Genomic DNA, 15,738 nt, shown 5'->3' with positions numbered 1-15,738 from the left:
ATATAGAAGGGTCTGGAAACTTCTGTTTCAGTGTATCTGAAGAAGTGTGCATGCACACGAAAGCTCATACCAAGAACTAACTTAGTTGGTCTTTAAGGTGCTACAGGAAGGATTTTTTTTTTTGTTTTGACTATGGCAGACCAACACGGCTACCTATCCGTAACAAGTGTCCACTGTAAGAGTTAATAATAATTAAAGGTAAAGGGTAAAGGGACCCCCTGACCATTAGGTCCAGTCGTGACTGACTCTGGGGTTGCGGCGCTCATCTCGCTTTATTGGCTGAGGGAGCCAGCGTACAGCTTCCGGGTCATGTGGCCAGCATGACTAAGCCGCTTCTGGCAAACCAGAGGAGTGCACGGAAACGCCGTTTACCTTTCTGCCTTATTTATCTACTTGCACTTTGACATGCTTTCAAACTGCTAGGTTGGCAGGAGCAGGGACCGAGCAGGGGATTCGAACCGCCGACCTTCTGATCGGCAAGTCCTAGGCTCTGTGGTTTAACCCACAGCGCCACCCGCATCCCTTGTATTAGTTATTCATCACCTGAAAGAAGAAGAAAATCTTGTTATGTAGGACTTCCCTGATTTTGCCCAAAGGCAAGTCTGCTTAAAAGCCTGTTTCCATCTCTAGCCTGGAAAAATACATTTCTAACTGGTGTAAATATCTATTTTCTTCCATCTCCCAAACAGACATTTATAAATGTACTCTGTTGATGCTCATCCACCACCCCTCTCTTTCTAGCAGAAAACCATTGCTCCTTCAGATGCCACTGCAACTAGAGAGAGTCAACTGACAGGAAAACAAAATGACAGTCAAGGTCAGAATGGTTCTTGCTGTTTCCTGTTCCAAGGCCTCAATACTAACCATGTCGACTCAGAAGCAAGTCCCGCTTAATTCAATGGGGCTTGCTCCCAGATAAATGAGGTTAAGATTGCAGCCTGTGTATGATTACTTATTATTTAAACCAGTAGGTCTTGTTCAGAAAGTGAATGAATTTAGCGTTGGGTTTCTAGCCTTGCATGGGATTTTAATGTTCATAAACTCTGCTGATTTAGTTTTCTCTCCCTTTTTCAATTGAAAGCTTCTGGTGATGTAGGTGCAGTTTCTGGAACAAATGCTTTGAAAACTCCTCCGCCATTGAAGACAAGTGCATTGAATGCCTCTCCACAGAGACGAAAGGATAGGGCTGTGTAAGTGCAGCCGTAGAGATCTCTGTTAAAAGACAGTTTTATTGTGGAATGTTCAGTTGTCTGATGGTCCATCTGACTGCTTTGCAGCTTCATCAGTTTATATAGAAAGTGTCATGGGGGCCCCAGTTTTTTTAAACTTGTGCTTTGTACAGGAAAAATTACAAGGCATCTTAGCATGGTCACTCTCCCTCAGCTAACCTACTTCAGGGAGGTTGTAATAAAAAAGAATGTACATTTGTGTGTTGCCCTATTTGGAAGTCAATAACATTGGACCTAAGTATCTTTACTTCAGAGAAAAATCCCACTGAAACTGGCTGGGCTTCCTTCCCAGCAAACTTGTGTTAGGACTGACATTTAAGCGAACTTTCCACAGATGCTATTTGGTTCTGTTGGCCTTGGGATGACAGCTCTGGCATATAATTCTTGCCTGTCATTCTTTCTGCTGCTTTTAGTGAGCCAGGCATTGAAGGCGAATCCCATCTGCAAGGTATACAAGCATTTCCCGTAGACGTGGATTTAACGCTTTCACCCAGTTGCAACAGTACGGGTTTAGTGAAGGTAACTTGCATTTTTAAACTTGGTTTTCTTAGCAGGTTCCAAAGGTTTTAATTCTTTGCTTGTGTTCTGTTTCACTTGATTAGCTTATTGATTTTTTTACTTATTTAAGGGACTTGCACCTCACCTTTTGACAGGTTTGCCAGGGGGCGGGGCTTAGCACTGTATGTAAATGTGCAGTGGGCTGGAATGGAAGAAATTGTATATAATTGATTTCTGACAGTTAAAACACTGTTATTCCCTTTGATAACTGGGCCTACTTTGCTCGGTAGTATTCTTTTTTCTAAAAAGTAACCCAAGAGACTTACCTTTACCGGTGTGAGGTAATTGCTGTTGTTTCATTATACCCACTTCCAATTAAAACAAAGCAGACTAGGTTCCCATTCTTGAATCTGTGATTATCTGACTCTCCATGTTTCCTTTCCAGGATGCTCTGCTGGAGAAGACAAATGCCATCAGAAGTTCAGCCAGACAGATCACACAGGCAAAGTAAGGAAGTTTTGTTTGGTATGTTTTAAACCAGGGGTTGACAGCCTAAGGCCCATGGACCACAAGCAGCCCATGGGGGTCATTTATTCGGCCCATGGACCCCTGTCGCCCGCTCGGTCGGCTTCCATGCACTGTGCTAAACCAGCGCAGAGCAGAGCAGGGACCGCCTTCCGCGACGCTGGCCGGCTTCCCATTGGCTGCAGGAAGTTGCACATGCCGCCTCCGCGCCAGAAGGAGTGAGGGAAATAGTGTTTACGTGTGTGCGTGCACACACACTCCGGCCCACTGTGGCATCTGCGGGACCATGAACCGGCCCAAGCCACAAAAACTTTGCCAACCCCTGTTTTAAACAGACGGGGCGAATATTTTAAATTAACATCTTATCCACTGATTAAGGGCAAGTAATTCTGTTTCAAACATCCACAATACTCTGTTCATGGCAGAAGTATAATATTTTTAAAGTAGCTCCTAAGGATCAGAGGTTATCTTAACTTTTTAAATACGTTTCATGAGGTGATTTTTCATGTTCATTTCTCATGGTTGACAAATTATCCATATTCGTTCTCTGTGAAGCGAGAAGAAGTATTTTGCACATCAGATAAACCCACAGGAATCTGCCATGGCCTGGTATGAATGATACCTAGAAGCACTAAATTGGTATAAATCCCTATGTGACTGGGGTGGCCTTTGGTAATCTTTGCTAATATGGGGCCCTAAGGGAGGCCAAAATCTGGCACAAACAAATGGATCTTCTCAGTTATGGATTGTCTCAATTTTGCACCCTCTCAGCTTGGCATCCTATGTGGGCAGTCTGCCCACACCACCCTAAATCTGGTGTTGACCATGTAAAAATGTAGCCCAAGAAATGTCAGTCCATCGAGAATCATAAGGGCAGGAAGTGGGAGAGCCCATGCCTTGCAAGCAGACAATTCCAGGTTGAACCCTTGACGCTTCCATTTAAAACGAACTAGAGAGCAGATGCTTTGGAAATCTTCCACCAGAAATCCTGGAGAACCGCTTCTGGTCAATCAAAATCAAGCTTGGACTAATAGTCTGTCCAATATGTCCTAAGAGGCCATCATGCTGGAGGTGGTGTAGGGGGTAGCTGAGTTCAGCCATTGATTTGGAAAGCTATGGCTGCAGCTCCGTTGAGCCGCCCATCTTTGAATTTTCATAGCGACTGTGAAAATGCATCCTGCTTTTAGGTTATTTTCACAGGAGTAAAAAGTTCTGTTTATCTGGAAATGTTCACTTTGCAGGAAGGATGCGTACGAATTCGAATACACGTCTGATCCTGCCACACATGAGATGGTGAGACACTTAAGTTGGAGAAATGTTTGGAACAGAGTTTTTGGTGAACAAATTATATCGTGAATAGTTAATATAAATTGTGCCCTTCTCTTCCACCTTCCCCACACACCTAGTAGTTAGTGGTGTTTCTCAGACACCCTGAATTTGGTTGTTGTTGTTTTTAAAGAGAAAGATTTTGTGCCCTAGGTTTACTACTTGCTGGCAGTAGTAAATTAGAAATGAATTCATAGCTGAGACTTCAAACGCAGCCTTGGAGGAAATTTGGTGAGATCACTACAGGGCCTAGTAGAATTATTGTGCTGGGGTTGGGAGTGTTTTTCATTTTTTAAAAACCAAACCCCCCAAAAAACCTTGAATGTGTTTTCAGTTCACTTTGTTTTCAGGTCTCTGAAATGAAGCAAAAAGTATTTGTCCAGAAGGCTACTTTACCCAGGTATAGTTGGAATCTTGCACTGAAATTCTCTTGGGGCTGTTATACAGATTTAATTATGAAAGTATATCCAGAAGAGATGCTGTAAATGAGAAGCAAAATCAGAGAGATGCTGCCTGAGAAATGGAATGAGTGGGGATTGAAACACTTAAGAGTATTTTAGTTGTGATCCAGTTTGAGCAGTGTGGAATCTTCCAGTGAGTAGTAAGCCTTTGCTTACTTGAGGAGCTCTTGGTCATTGAAATTATGGGAAAGGGTTCTGGGGTGAGAGCCAACGCTGTGTTGTCATGACCGAATTAAATTTTGCTTGTGTTGTGATTTTATGGCCTGCTGGCCAAGAGTGTGGCTCCACCCCTTATAACCCACCACTGCTGCCGCTTAATGAATTCTGCTTGTTTGGGTCAGCCTTGTGAGGTAATAATAATAATAATAATAATAATAATAATAATAATATCTGATGAAAATAGGGGTGTAATATAATATAATATAATAATATAATATAATATAATAATATTTATACCCTGCCCATCTGGCTGGGTTTCCTCAGCCACTCTGGGTGGCTTCCAGCTCATATAAAAACATAAGTTTATAAAAAGATTAGATTATGCAGAGCAAGTGGCTGGCCCAAGGTCTTCCAGTGAGCTTCACGGCTAACCAAGTATGTGAATCTGGCAATCCCAGTCTGATGCTCAAACCTAGTGTTTCCCAAACTTGGGTCTCCAGCTGCTTTCGGACTACAGCCTCCATCATCCCTGGCCATTGGTCTTCTTAACTAGGGTTGATCGGAGTTGTAGTCCAAAACCAGCTGGAGATCCAAGTTTGGGAAAGCACTGCTCTAACCCAAGGGCCACTTTCTCCCTTAGCCATCACTGGCAGCCCAAGGTAGGTGTCGCAACCTCACACATTCACATGCATACCTCCTCATATATAAAGATCCTGCAGCTCACCTCTTCCATTTACCAGTGACCGATCAGCTGAGGTGGGAGTGCTTGTTTTGATGATGGGAGAGAACAGACCTCTCCACCCACTCAGCACTGGGGTGCCTGCTTGGTTTTCTCTTTATTTTTGCTTGGCACTGCCACAGTCAAAGGTGTCTTGAGGGCATACAGCGGGCAGGAAAAAAAATATGCTTGGGAGCACAGGATCGGGTCTAAGGCTGTTGTGTTGGCCACCCATTCCCCCTTTCTGGCTCTCAACCAGGATATTTTAACACCTGAAGGTAAAGTTGCTGTAATTAGCAGGGAAGTGTGGGTGGGAGCTGAGCTTGGGAGACTTCTAAAATTGTAACCTTCAATATCTAAGCATGTGTAACTCAGGACTTTGCAGAGTTGTCCTAAATCCTTTGGAAGTGTCTCGTGCCATCTCTTTAACATCCTGATTTTTGTGTTGTACACAGGAGTTCCAGCAAAGGAGACCTTGAACATAGCAAGTCTAAGAGAAGACTGGTAACAAGGCCCATTCTTAAGTCTTAATGGGAATAGGGATCTCAGAAATGGATGGGGCATAGTTGTCAGGCATCCAGAAATAAATAGTAGTTCTTGAAATGTGTGATCAGCCGTAGGGCTTTTTGAGCACTTATTGGCTTCTGAGTTGGAATAATTTATCATCATCATCTGGCTGGGCCTTCCCAGCCACTCTGGGTGGCTCCCAACAATATATTAAGAACAGAATAAAACTTCAAACATTATAAATGTCCATAAACAGGGCTGCCTTCAGATGTCTTCTAAAAGTCAGATAGTTGTTTATTTCCTTGACATCTGGTGGGAGGGCGTTCCACAGGATGGGTGCCACCACTGAGAAGGCCCTTTGCTTGGAAAGGTCCCCCCTCCACTCTGTATTGTGAAATACTGTGTCTGAAACTAGAGTCGCTGGCATAACTTTTTTTTTCCAAATCTAGTTCTGTGTTTAATGTTGATTTTGAGATGATTTATGCATTTGAATTGTTTTGTTGTGACATCCCCATTCTTTCTTGCAAAAGATTGGTAGATTGAACTAACTTCTATCTTCACCTCTTTTTTTACAAGTCTGCCAGCTACAGGAATAATCTCCCTTCAGAGAGCAACCAAGAAACTCCAAGCAACAGTGAGAATGAGAAAAGCTGGGTCCTTGAGTCTCAGAAAAAGCTGGTGTCAAAATCCGCAGACTATACTCGGAAAAAGAAGAGGGTCAGGAGCAAGTTAAAAGGTGAAAATGGGGTATACAGCACAATTTTGAATTAGCCACCTGATGCAGACTAAATGAGAGATGTAGCCAGATTCTGTTTTGGTTTGAAAATGAGCCCTGAAAACCTCAGCAGCACTTGCACCCAAGTAAATGTGGATGGGGCCAGAGTCTGTAACGACAGATACATGTGGCTCTCTAGGCTTCATATTATTCCCTGTCTGGTTGTGGCTAAACTAACCGTATTATTAAGAAAAGCAGGAAGAATGCAAAGTGTGACTTGAAAGAGTGTATAAATGCGACAGTTTGTGGATTGGTAGTTCGCATTCCAGTTAGTGTTTTTTTTTTAAAAAAAATATTTTTTATTAACTGGCCAATCACATCAAATTAAATCACATCACATAAATTCCAAATTACAAAGCCAAATTTTGAATTTTGTTGGGGGGACCCATACTTCAAGTTCCAGTTAGTGTTAGGGGGTTGGAGTGGGGAGACTGGTCTATTTCCTCTTTTTTGGTTATGAAGCCTTACTCAATCGCCAAGAGCCATTCATAAGTATTATTTCTAGTTTGTTAACTTTAGCAGATTAGAAAAGCTACCTTGTGTTTCTGCTGTTCTTAATGGATACCTTTTGTCTTCCCCTCCCTCCCTTAGTATTGCCACTGTCTTCTCCAAGTAGTGGCAGCGATCACCATGGAAAGAAGGTAAGGAAATGCTCAATTCTAATATTCATATTTTTTTATTGAGGCCAGGCTCTTGCAGTGTCAGAAAGCCTAACATTTATGAATCATCTAGATCTGCTTACATAAGAAAATCTTCATGTGCCGTTTCCGATTCTTAGAAATAATATGGCTGAATTTTAATCAAACTTAAAGTGATAGCAAAGAGTCTCAGACACATGTCTATATCTCATCCATGTATGTCAGTGACGCTATGAAATGAGGGGATTGCAAAACGCTTTCTCACAGTGAGATTTAACTTGATTTCTTTCTTACTACTGCAGAAGCTTTATTCTATGGGTCTGCCTCACTCAGTATTGTTTAAGCAGATTATCTCCCTAGAGAGTTTGAAACGGGAATCAATCCCAGCCCTGTAGATGATGGTGAATCTAGAACCTTTTGCATAAAAAGTATCTGCTCCACTAGTGAGCTCTGCGACCTTCCCAGTATGTTTCATGAGCTACACGGGTAGATAACTTTTGTTTCTTAAGAGCCTGGGTTGCACATTCAATACTCTGCTGCTAGAGCTTTCTCCCATAATAGACTTGTTGCCTTTGCCTTCTCTTCCAGGTGGGGAGTTCACTGAGAGGGGAGCAAAGGATGGAGCCAAGCACAGAGCTGTATGACTTTGCTGCAATGCAGCCACCAATGGTTTCTTCAACCCCTATATCACATGTTAGAGACAGTAGGTGGTTCCCCCTAATATACCATATATCTCTGCGATTCTCGGGCTTTTGTTTTGAGAGGAAAAGATAAGCCAGTGGATCTCTGGAAAGCATAAGCTTTGCTCTATATCCTCTCTTAGTAGTTCTTGCCTTGACTGAGAGCTGAGTCCTCAGTAGGCATTGCAGTATCATCACAACTTATGGGGGGGTCACGTTCTGGGGGTTCGTGCATTACAGCAAAATTGCATTAAGTCAGGACAGCTTCCAGGACTGCCCCTGTGCAACCATCCCTACCTGACTGAAGCCAGCATGCTGAGCGGGCCTTTGCCCCCAGACCAAAACAGTGAGTTTTTAAGCCCTCCGTCTTGCTTACTGGGCTCTGGTGAAGTTGCATATGAGCTCTGCAAGGTCTTGGGAGGCTCCCACAAGATCTCGCAGGGCCGTCTGACATCCCACGAAATCTCTGTGGAGTTCCCCAGAGCCCGGAAAGCGAGGCAAAGGCAGAAAACCCCAGTGCAGAAAGAGCTTTTTAAACCCCCCCCCCGCCTTGATTTACTGGGCTCTGGAGACTCCTGCAGAATCTTGAATGGCCCCTTCCAACATCCCTGCCCCACTTCCCCACCCCGTTTTCATTCATTTATTTTTCAGCCAAGTGCGTAAACGTGTGATTGTGTAAGTAAAATCAGCGTAAATTGCGATCGCACTGTACTAAGTTCTGAATGTGGACAGAGATATAGCTAGGCTCTCTTGTGTCCTTGGCAAGGAGCTATATTGGCACCCACTCTGTCCTTTGGCAACCACCAGCTCTCTTTGCCTTTCTTCTTGCACCCTACCCCCTGGGCTTGGGCCCTTGGCAAGGGCTAGTCACTAGGAATGCTGCTGAGTGTGGAGTGGTAACGACTGTATTCACTTGAAAGGACTTGGAAGTCTCTCAACAATGGGGAAAGCCCATGCCATGGCAACCCCCAGTCTCTCAGAATTGTACCTCCTCCTTCATCTGCATAGCACAATCCTAAAGTCTGTTCCTAAGGCCTGTTTCTCAGAACAGATGAGCTGGCAAGCCTATGTCTGGACTGTACCACTTGGGGCTTTACACAATGGAACAACAACAACATTTGTATGCTACCCATTTGACTGGGCTGCCCCACTCTGGGCGGCTCCCAACAGAATTCTAAAAACATGATAAAACATCAAACATGAAAAACTTCCCTAAACAGGGATGCCTTCAGATGTTTTCTAAAAGTCAGATAGTTGTTTATTTCCTTGACATCTGACGGGAGGGCGTTCCACAGGGCGGGTGACACTACTGAGAAGGCCCTCTGCCTGGTTCCCTATAACTTTGCTTTTCGCAAGGCCATTTAGGGCTTTAAAGGTCAGCACCAACACTTTGAATTGTGCTCGGAAACGTACTGGGAGCCAATGTAGATCCTTTAAGATCTTTAGGTGTTATAGGGTCCCAGTGGCCACTTCCAGTCACCAGTCTAGCAGCCACATGCTGGATTAGTTGTAGTTTCCGAGTCACCTTCAAAAGTGAAACACTTTCTCCATATATAAAAATAAAAATCCCTGCAGATAGTAAATAGCATGTCAAGGAGAAGAGTTGTAGTCTAGCCTTCTTGGCATGTTAGTTTCCCATAACTGTATTGTTTTATTCAGTTGTGGGGGAAACAACATTCCACCCTACAAGTCCCTCCTTGCTCGACTGAACCCTGACTCTCAATCTCTGGTTTGTGGGTTCGAGCTCCACATTGAGCAAAAAGATTCCTGCGTTGCAGAGGGGGTGGGACTAGATAAGCCTTGTCATACCTTCTAACTCAACCATTCTGTGATTCTTCTCTCCCCCCCCCCCCCAGTAGTGCAATGTTTTGTGTGGTTAAAGGTTTGTCACCTCATCTGTGGTTTGGGAGGCTGTGGTCACAGCAAAATGTGACTGAATGTGGGGACTGAACCTTTGGGTAGTGGCTTGTCTGTCCAGATATACAGACATCTAGGTAGATGGAGCAGCACTTCTCATTGACGCTTTCATGCCATTGTGTTTTGGCGAGATTCTGTGGACATCAAGGACCTGCAGGTGCATCTCGCAGATTAATTGCTTCTTTTTTAGATGACTTGGAAATGGCGGACGACACTTTGCCGAGTCACATTTTGCCCAATAGCTCAGAAGCTGGAGCGAGCAAGGTACAGTTCCCGGATGTGTGGGTGATGGGTTTGTGGTATTTCACCTGTTTTGCACATGAAATATAGATAAAAGTGTGTGTGTGGAAACAGAAACGCTGCACTTGTTATTTGCAAACCGACAAACAGGGAGCCACAGAAACCAGAAAGAATGCAAAAAGAAACTTGATCTCAGAAGTGCTCGCCAGACAGATTTCATGTCTCAGCTTTCTTCTTTGGGAGCGATCTTAAACTTCATTCAATTCTGTAGGGTAGCTGGAACAACATGAAAGGCCGCTGCTGTCTTCCTGGCATCATGGTGGCGCTATTTGCCAGATAAGCAATATGCAGACAAGCTGCAGAATTTGACAAAATATTTCAGATTGCTCCTGAAGAAGTCCCCGAATGGGTTGTGCTGTGGCAAATGAAAATAAGTTTGTCACTGCTTTGCACTATTTCATACTTTGTAATTCCCAGTTGTAATACAGCCGTACCTTGGTTTTCGAACAGCTTAGTTCTCAAACGTTTTGGCTCCCGAATGCCGCAAACCCAGAAGTGAGTGTTCTGGTTTGCAAACTATTTTTGGAAGCTGAACGTCCGACGGAGCTTCTGCGGCTTCCTATTGGCTGCAGGAGCTTTGGAAGTCAAACGTTTGACGTCCAAGGTACGACTGTATGGGGATATCATATGCCTTTTTTTTAATTACATACTGCAGTTGCCGCATTGTCTTGCTTTTTCTCTTCTTAGAAACATGAAGCTGCTTCTAGTACTCTGCCCATGGAAGATGAAGTCTCCAAATCCAAGCGGAAGTTTTCAGGTAAAGAGGAAGGGTCTCCAACCCCCAACCCCCTCATTTACAGTATCCTGAGCCCAGGGATATGAGCAGCCACCACTATTGCAAGGCAAATAATAATAATAATAATTTATTATTTATACCCCGCCCATCTGGCTGCGTTTCCTCAGCCACTCTGGGCAGCTCCCAACAGAACACTAAAAACAGAATAAAACTACAAACATTAAAAACTTCCCTAAACAGGGCTGCCTTCAGATGTCTTCTAAAAGTCGGATAGTTGTTTATTTCTTTGACATCTGGTGGGAGGACGTTCCACAGGGTGGGTGCCACTACCAAGAAGGCCCTCTGCCTGGTTCCCTGTAACTTCACTTCTCGCAGTGAGGGAACCGCCAGAAGACCTTCAGAGGTGGACCTCAGTGTCCGGGCTGAACGATGGGGGTGGAGACGCTTCCAGGTGGTGAAAGTTTGGAATCTCATCGTGGTATGGACCTAAGTTTGCTTTAACAGAGAAGTTTCACTGAAGTCCCTTGGGACTTAATTCAAGGAGAATGCATGTTAGCATTCGTCTGTCAGCAAGCAAAGCCTTATAAGAACCTCCAGCAACAAAGAAATGGGCTTGGGATTCTGTCTTTGCTAGATTTGTCAGCTGGTACCAGTGGAAAGCGCTCAAAGCTCACCAGGAGGCAGCCCAGGGATGAGTGCTCCCCTACCATTCCTTTTGTACCAAGAAAACTCTTCAACTCCCCGGAGATGGAAGAGGAGACTCGGGAAGGTGACTACTTTGAAACAGAAACCAGCAAGCCTTTGCTGCAGCTGTACTGAATTGAAGTCCTTTCACATTTCCTAATTCCCCTACTTCCTGTGTTTTGTTGACAGTGAAGATCTACCTGTGTTTTCCAGAACATTCCACTGCAGAGGTTTCTCCTTTGTTTTTATAGTAACTCTGGCTTCTAGCAGCCATTGATGCTGAGGCTTTTTTAATGTACTCTGTGATTGGCTTTTATTATCAGTTGCTCTCTGGAAAGGTGGCCAAGCTAGATTTGATGTGCCGTGTGGTTTTGCTGTGTGTGTGTGTGTGTGTGTGTGTGTGTGTGTGTGTGAGAGAGAGAGAGAGAGAGAGAGAGAGAGAGAGAGAGAGAGAGAGAGAGAGTTAATTAACTAAATTTATATCTTGCCCTTCCTCCTAAAAGAAGCCCAGGACAGCAAAACACATTGTAATGCTTCCAGAGTATTCCTTTAAAAAATGCTGCAGTTTAGTAGTGATTTCCCCAAGATACTGAGCATACACAAAATTCTTATATAGTGTGTGTGTGTGTGTGTGTGTGTGTGTGTGTGTGTGTGGTGTGTCTTTCTTGCAGGCCATAATTTAGAAGAGTTAGAGGAAGACGTATTTTTCTCCAAAATACTTGAGGAAGGAGCTGGTGATTCGGAGGTCATTGCTGCGTTTGAAAGCTTCACACACGTATTGAAGAAAACGTTTTGGGTAACTAATGATTTGCAACATCATGCTTATGTTAAGTGCACCACGGGTTGCTTACAGACTGGCGTGAATATTTCCACATGTATCTTCACCTGCTCCAAGTATTTTCCCCCTTCTAATTTGCTGGCCTTGTGACTAGTCTAGGTACAAGAGGATGGCGATTTATACCCAAAACGTTCTGAGGACGTCTGAACGGCATATTTTGGCATTATTGAATCAGATTCACCAGGGCCGGTACGTGGCATCCATCAAATAACTGTGGGGCATCTCTTCTGCAGTAATTGCTGTCAAAAGCCTCAAGTCTTATCATGCATGTGATTGGTTATTGGTACAAATGCAGGAGGTTTGCAAGAAGAGACTGCTGTAAAGCGTTGTTCACTGAAATGAAGATGTCTATTCTTTTGGTACAGAGGTTTTCCTAGGGCTAATGAAGCAGGCCTGGGAGCATTGTTATCTAAGCTGCTTCCTCCCTTATCTCAATCAATGAAAACTGTTTTCCAGCTTGTGTCTTGCATTTTATTAGGCTTGCTTTACTAGTCCAGCCCAAGAGGTGCCCATCAGGTTCTCCTTATACTGTTTTCCATGTTGTGTTTGCATCTTCCCCCCCCAGCTCTGTCAATTCTCATTAGTGAGATTAGTGTCAAATGCTGCTTTCTTGAAGCGGTAAAATGACTTATGTTTGTCTGCAACAGGCTGAATGAACTGGAACACTTCCACAAGACAGTTACCCAGGAACTTGCCAATCTCGAGAAGAGAACTCAGTTTCTTTCAAACCTCGAGAAGGATACTTTGGTGTGTGTATTTCTTTTCCATTTTATTTGTTGTCTGTGGATTGATTTAATGACTCACGTTGAGAACGTTTGTTTCAGGAATTTTGGACTAAGCAATCCAGCAAACTCAACAGCAAAATGAACAATTTTTGCATTCGTCAAATGCAGAGGTATTTATCATCTTGCTGTCTGTCCAATGTGCACCGCTTAAAAATTGTGCACTGTTTTCCTCCGTCTGTTGGGCTTACTATCTTCTGGGTACTTTAGCACATGCATCTCTACATCACTGATGGTGTCTCCAAATGGCACAGCTGGAAGAAGCAAGCCCAGTTGACTGGGTGTTCCTTCTACTGTACTTTTCTTTTCACACAGCCACCCTGGAGTGAGTGGGTGGGTGTATATCTGCTCATGCTTTTCCAGATTATTTTATTTGAACAAAGATGTGCTTCTGCTGCCAGGGATATTGGATTCCCCCTGGCAATTCTCAAAGCCGCAATAAATTGTAAGTTTGGGGAAGCTGAATGCCCCTCCTGCAACAAGCCTACAGCACAACCTATGTGTAAAATGTAAATGTCAATTTCCTTATCCATCACCACAATTTCAAAAGCCATTTATGAAAAATAATATAATGACATTAAAAAAAAAAGAACCAACCCATGCAGAACCAGTAATCCACAGAACATTTTCCGAATCGCGGCTTCTTGGCTCCTGTTTTTATTTTTTAAAAATGTATAAAAGAGGAATAATAATGGTGATGCTAAGGGCCAAGTTGCGTCTTACATGAAACGCATCTTTAGTTTTGCTTGTGCATGTGGTTTGGGGTGTCGTTTTCTTTCTTTTTAAAGTAATAGCCATGGTACACACACCACCACCCTGTTTGGATTGAGGCTTGTGTAGGGGTTAGTTCTGTAGTTCCGTCCCCATCCCTGTTTCTTTCATGGTTAGGACTTTGTGACAGGAGGAGAAGGTTAAACCTTCCCTGATCTCCAAAATCCGTGTGGCCACTGTTGAGGATCTCATCCTTGCATTCATGGATAAACTGTTGGGAAAGGAGACTCCACCAGAGAAGAAAGTTTAGGGTCAATCAGGCTGAAATGTTTGGGCCACTTTATGTAGTGGGTGCAGCGTTCAACAGCCCGTCACTGTCTTAGATGTCAGGGTTGCCCATCCCAGGTTACAGCTGTCGTCATACAAAGAGCTGCTTTAATACTATTGGCAACCAACGTCATCAGGCAGCATCATGAGCTGTCCCCCCCTTCCTTCCTTCCTTCCTTCCTTCCTTCCTTCCTTCCTTCCTTCCTTCCTTCCTTCCTTCCTTCCTTCCTTCCTTCCTTTCTTTCTTTCTTTCTTCCTTCCTTTCTTTCTTTCTTTCTTTCCTTCCTCCTCACTTCGGCCTTCACCCTGGGTTTTGACTGCAGCTTGGGGGAGCATGAGCAGTAACTTTAGCTGCACCAAATTCAACTATACCCATTTTGGTTTCTTTCATAGGATACAGTCCATGGATTCAGAGCTGGCGGGAGCAGCAAAGAACCTGGAGGACGCAGCCCCAAATGGAAAGGTAAGGGCTGTCGCTGGGCAGATTGCCACACATTGCATACTGAACAGCAGGTGTGAGTCTTAGGAACTACAAGGAGAAGCAAAGGCTCTTATTGAGCAGGCAAGATGGCAGTTCTTTATCTAACTGTTTAACACCTTCATTTATAGTCAGTACATCTCTGAGCCAAACCATGCCTTGAGACAAATCCACAGGCTCCCTGAGAGGAGGTGGCGGCTGCTTTGGTATAAACTGTGGCTTGCTTTAGCATGCCATCTGAAGCTTGGCTTCAGACTGATCGCAGCCTGTAACCAAGGTTTAGTCCTGGTGTAGTTAATGGGTTGGGTGTAAGTTTGAGAGTACTACTATTTCCTTATCCCTTTCCATAAAGGGTTTGCCGCGGTCATTTTTTGTAGAACGAGGCTTCCCACAGTCATAATGGCTTTTATCTGTTCCTGTGATGTGTTGGTCCCAAATGTATGAAAATACATTTCATACATTGTAATCAGTGGCAGTGGGACTCAGAGTAGACCTATTGAAGTTAACAAGCCATAGGTTCATTTCAGTTGGTCTCCTCTGAGTAGTACTCGGTGAATATAGGTAAGGACTGTGCTGTAAAGCACTAATAGATTTTGCATGCTTTTTTTCTCCCCCACAGTTTGAGGAAGCAGAAGATCATGAGGAGAGAAGCAAGACTTCTGTCATTGCCTCCAACTGATTAAAATTAATTTAAGAGCTCTGATCAGATGCTGACATGTCTGAATCATTTCTTAAAATATCCTGGACAAATGCCTTCAGTCCATAACTATAAGCAATTGTCTGTTAACATGTACTCGATGCTTAAATAAGTTTTACTCTATCTCTTTCCCACAAGGGGGTGGTGTTGAGGGGTTTCTGGTGCCAACAATTTGTGAAATGCATAGCGTAGCTGATATTTCAGTTGATATCATTCCTTCCCATCCTTATCTGTCATTTATATTTTATATGCAGCCAATTGTGTTAGAAATCTTGTAAACACAAATTAAAGATAACCTTCTCCTAACAAGAAACAGTTGTTTGAGTGTCCCCGCCCCCCAATTTCTTATTGGATGAAAACTCTTTTTATTATTTTATTATGATTTACCTCTTGCTTGACTTGTCTAAGGGACTAACAGATTAAAAAATGTATTTGAAGAGTGTGGTCTGTTGGACACAAGTGATTCCATCTAGCAGTGTTTGGTGTGGCCCAAATTGCAGCTCAGTTTTGCCTGCCTCAAGTGCCCATGAAAGGGATTCGTGTAGCACAGAAGATAGGGCAGCACAGTTCTTAATAGCCGTAACTGCCAGGTTTTAATAATACTGGCAACATGGGTAGAAAACAACTAAGGGGGGGGTTATGACTTCACATTTAATCAGCACCTCAAAAGGAAATGGGTATGAGTTGTCTTGCACTTCTACCTGACAGAGTGCAGTTTCCAAATTACTTATTTTATTTTACTTAGATTTATA

The 15,738-nt window shown here is 43.6% G+C and overlaps 1 protein-coding gene across 1 annotated transcript in view; it reads left to right on the top strand.

The window, feature by feature from the left end:
* SYCP2L (synaptonemal complex protein 2 like) overlaps positions 1-14,984 on the top strand; it is a gene marked incomplete at its 5' end in the record, with an annotated part of 32,082 nt that extends 17,098 nt beyond the window's left edge. The window contains 16 exons of the mRNA XM_081919990.1: positions 1,643-1,748; positions 2,173-2,234; positions 3,494-3,545; positions 3,929-3,978; positions 5,372-5,420; positions 6,000-6,159; positions 6,790-6,839; positions 7,425-7,539; positions 9,624-9,697; positions 10,421-10,490; positions 11,104-11,238; positions 11,825-11,949; positions 12,086-12,180; positions 12,639-12,738; positions 14,205-14,274; positions 14,909-14,984. Coding sequence (XP_081776116.1) covers positions 1,643-1,748; positions 2,173-2,234; positions 3,494-3,545; positions 3,929-3,978; positions 5,372-5,420; positions 6,000-6,159; positions 6,790-6,839; positions 7,425-7,539; positions 9,624-9,697; positions 10,421-10,490; positions 11,104-11,238; positions 11,825-11,949; positions 12,086-12,180; positions 12,639-12,738; positions 14,205-14,274; positions 14,909-14,913 — 1,318 coding nt within the window. The 3' untranslated portion in view covers positions 14,914-14,984. The remainder of the gene's footprint in view (positions 1-1,642; positions 1,749-2,172; positions 2,235-3,493; positions 3,546-3,928; positions 3,979-5,371; positions 5,421-5,999; positions 6,160-6,789; positions 6,840-7,424; positions 7,540-9,623; positions 9,698-10,420; positions 10,491-11,103; positions 11,239-11,824; positions 11,950-12,085; positions 12,181-12,638; positions 12,739-14,204; positions 14,275-14,908) is intronic.
* Between the last annotated feature and the right edge of the window lie 754 nt (positions 14,985-15,738).

The sequence above is a fragment of the Podarcis melisellensis genome (assembly GCF_964234715.1).
Source record: "Podarcis melisellensis genome assembly, chromosome: 7".
In the NCBI taxonomy this organism is placed as follows: Eukaryota; Metazoa; Chordata; class Lepidosauria; order Squamata; family Lacertidae; genus Podarcis; species Podarcis melisellensis.
Note: the sequence above shows the minus strand (reverse complement) of the source record. Positions and strands in the feature narration are given on the sequence as shown.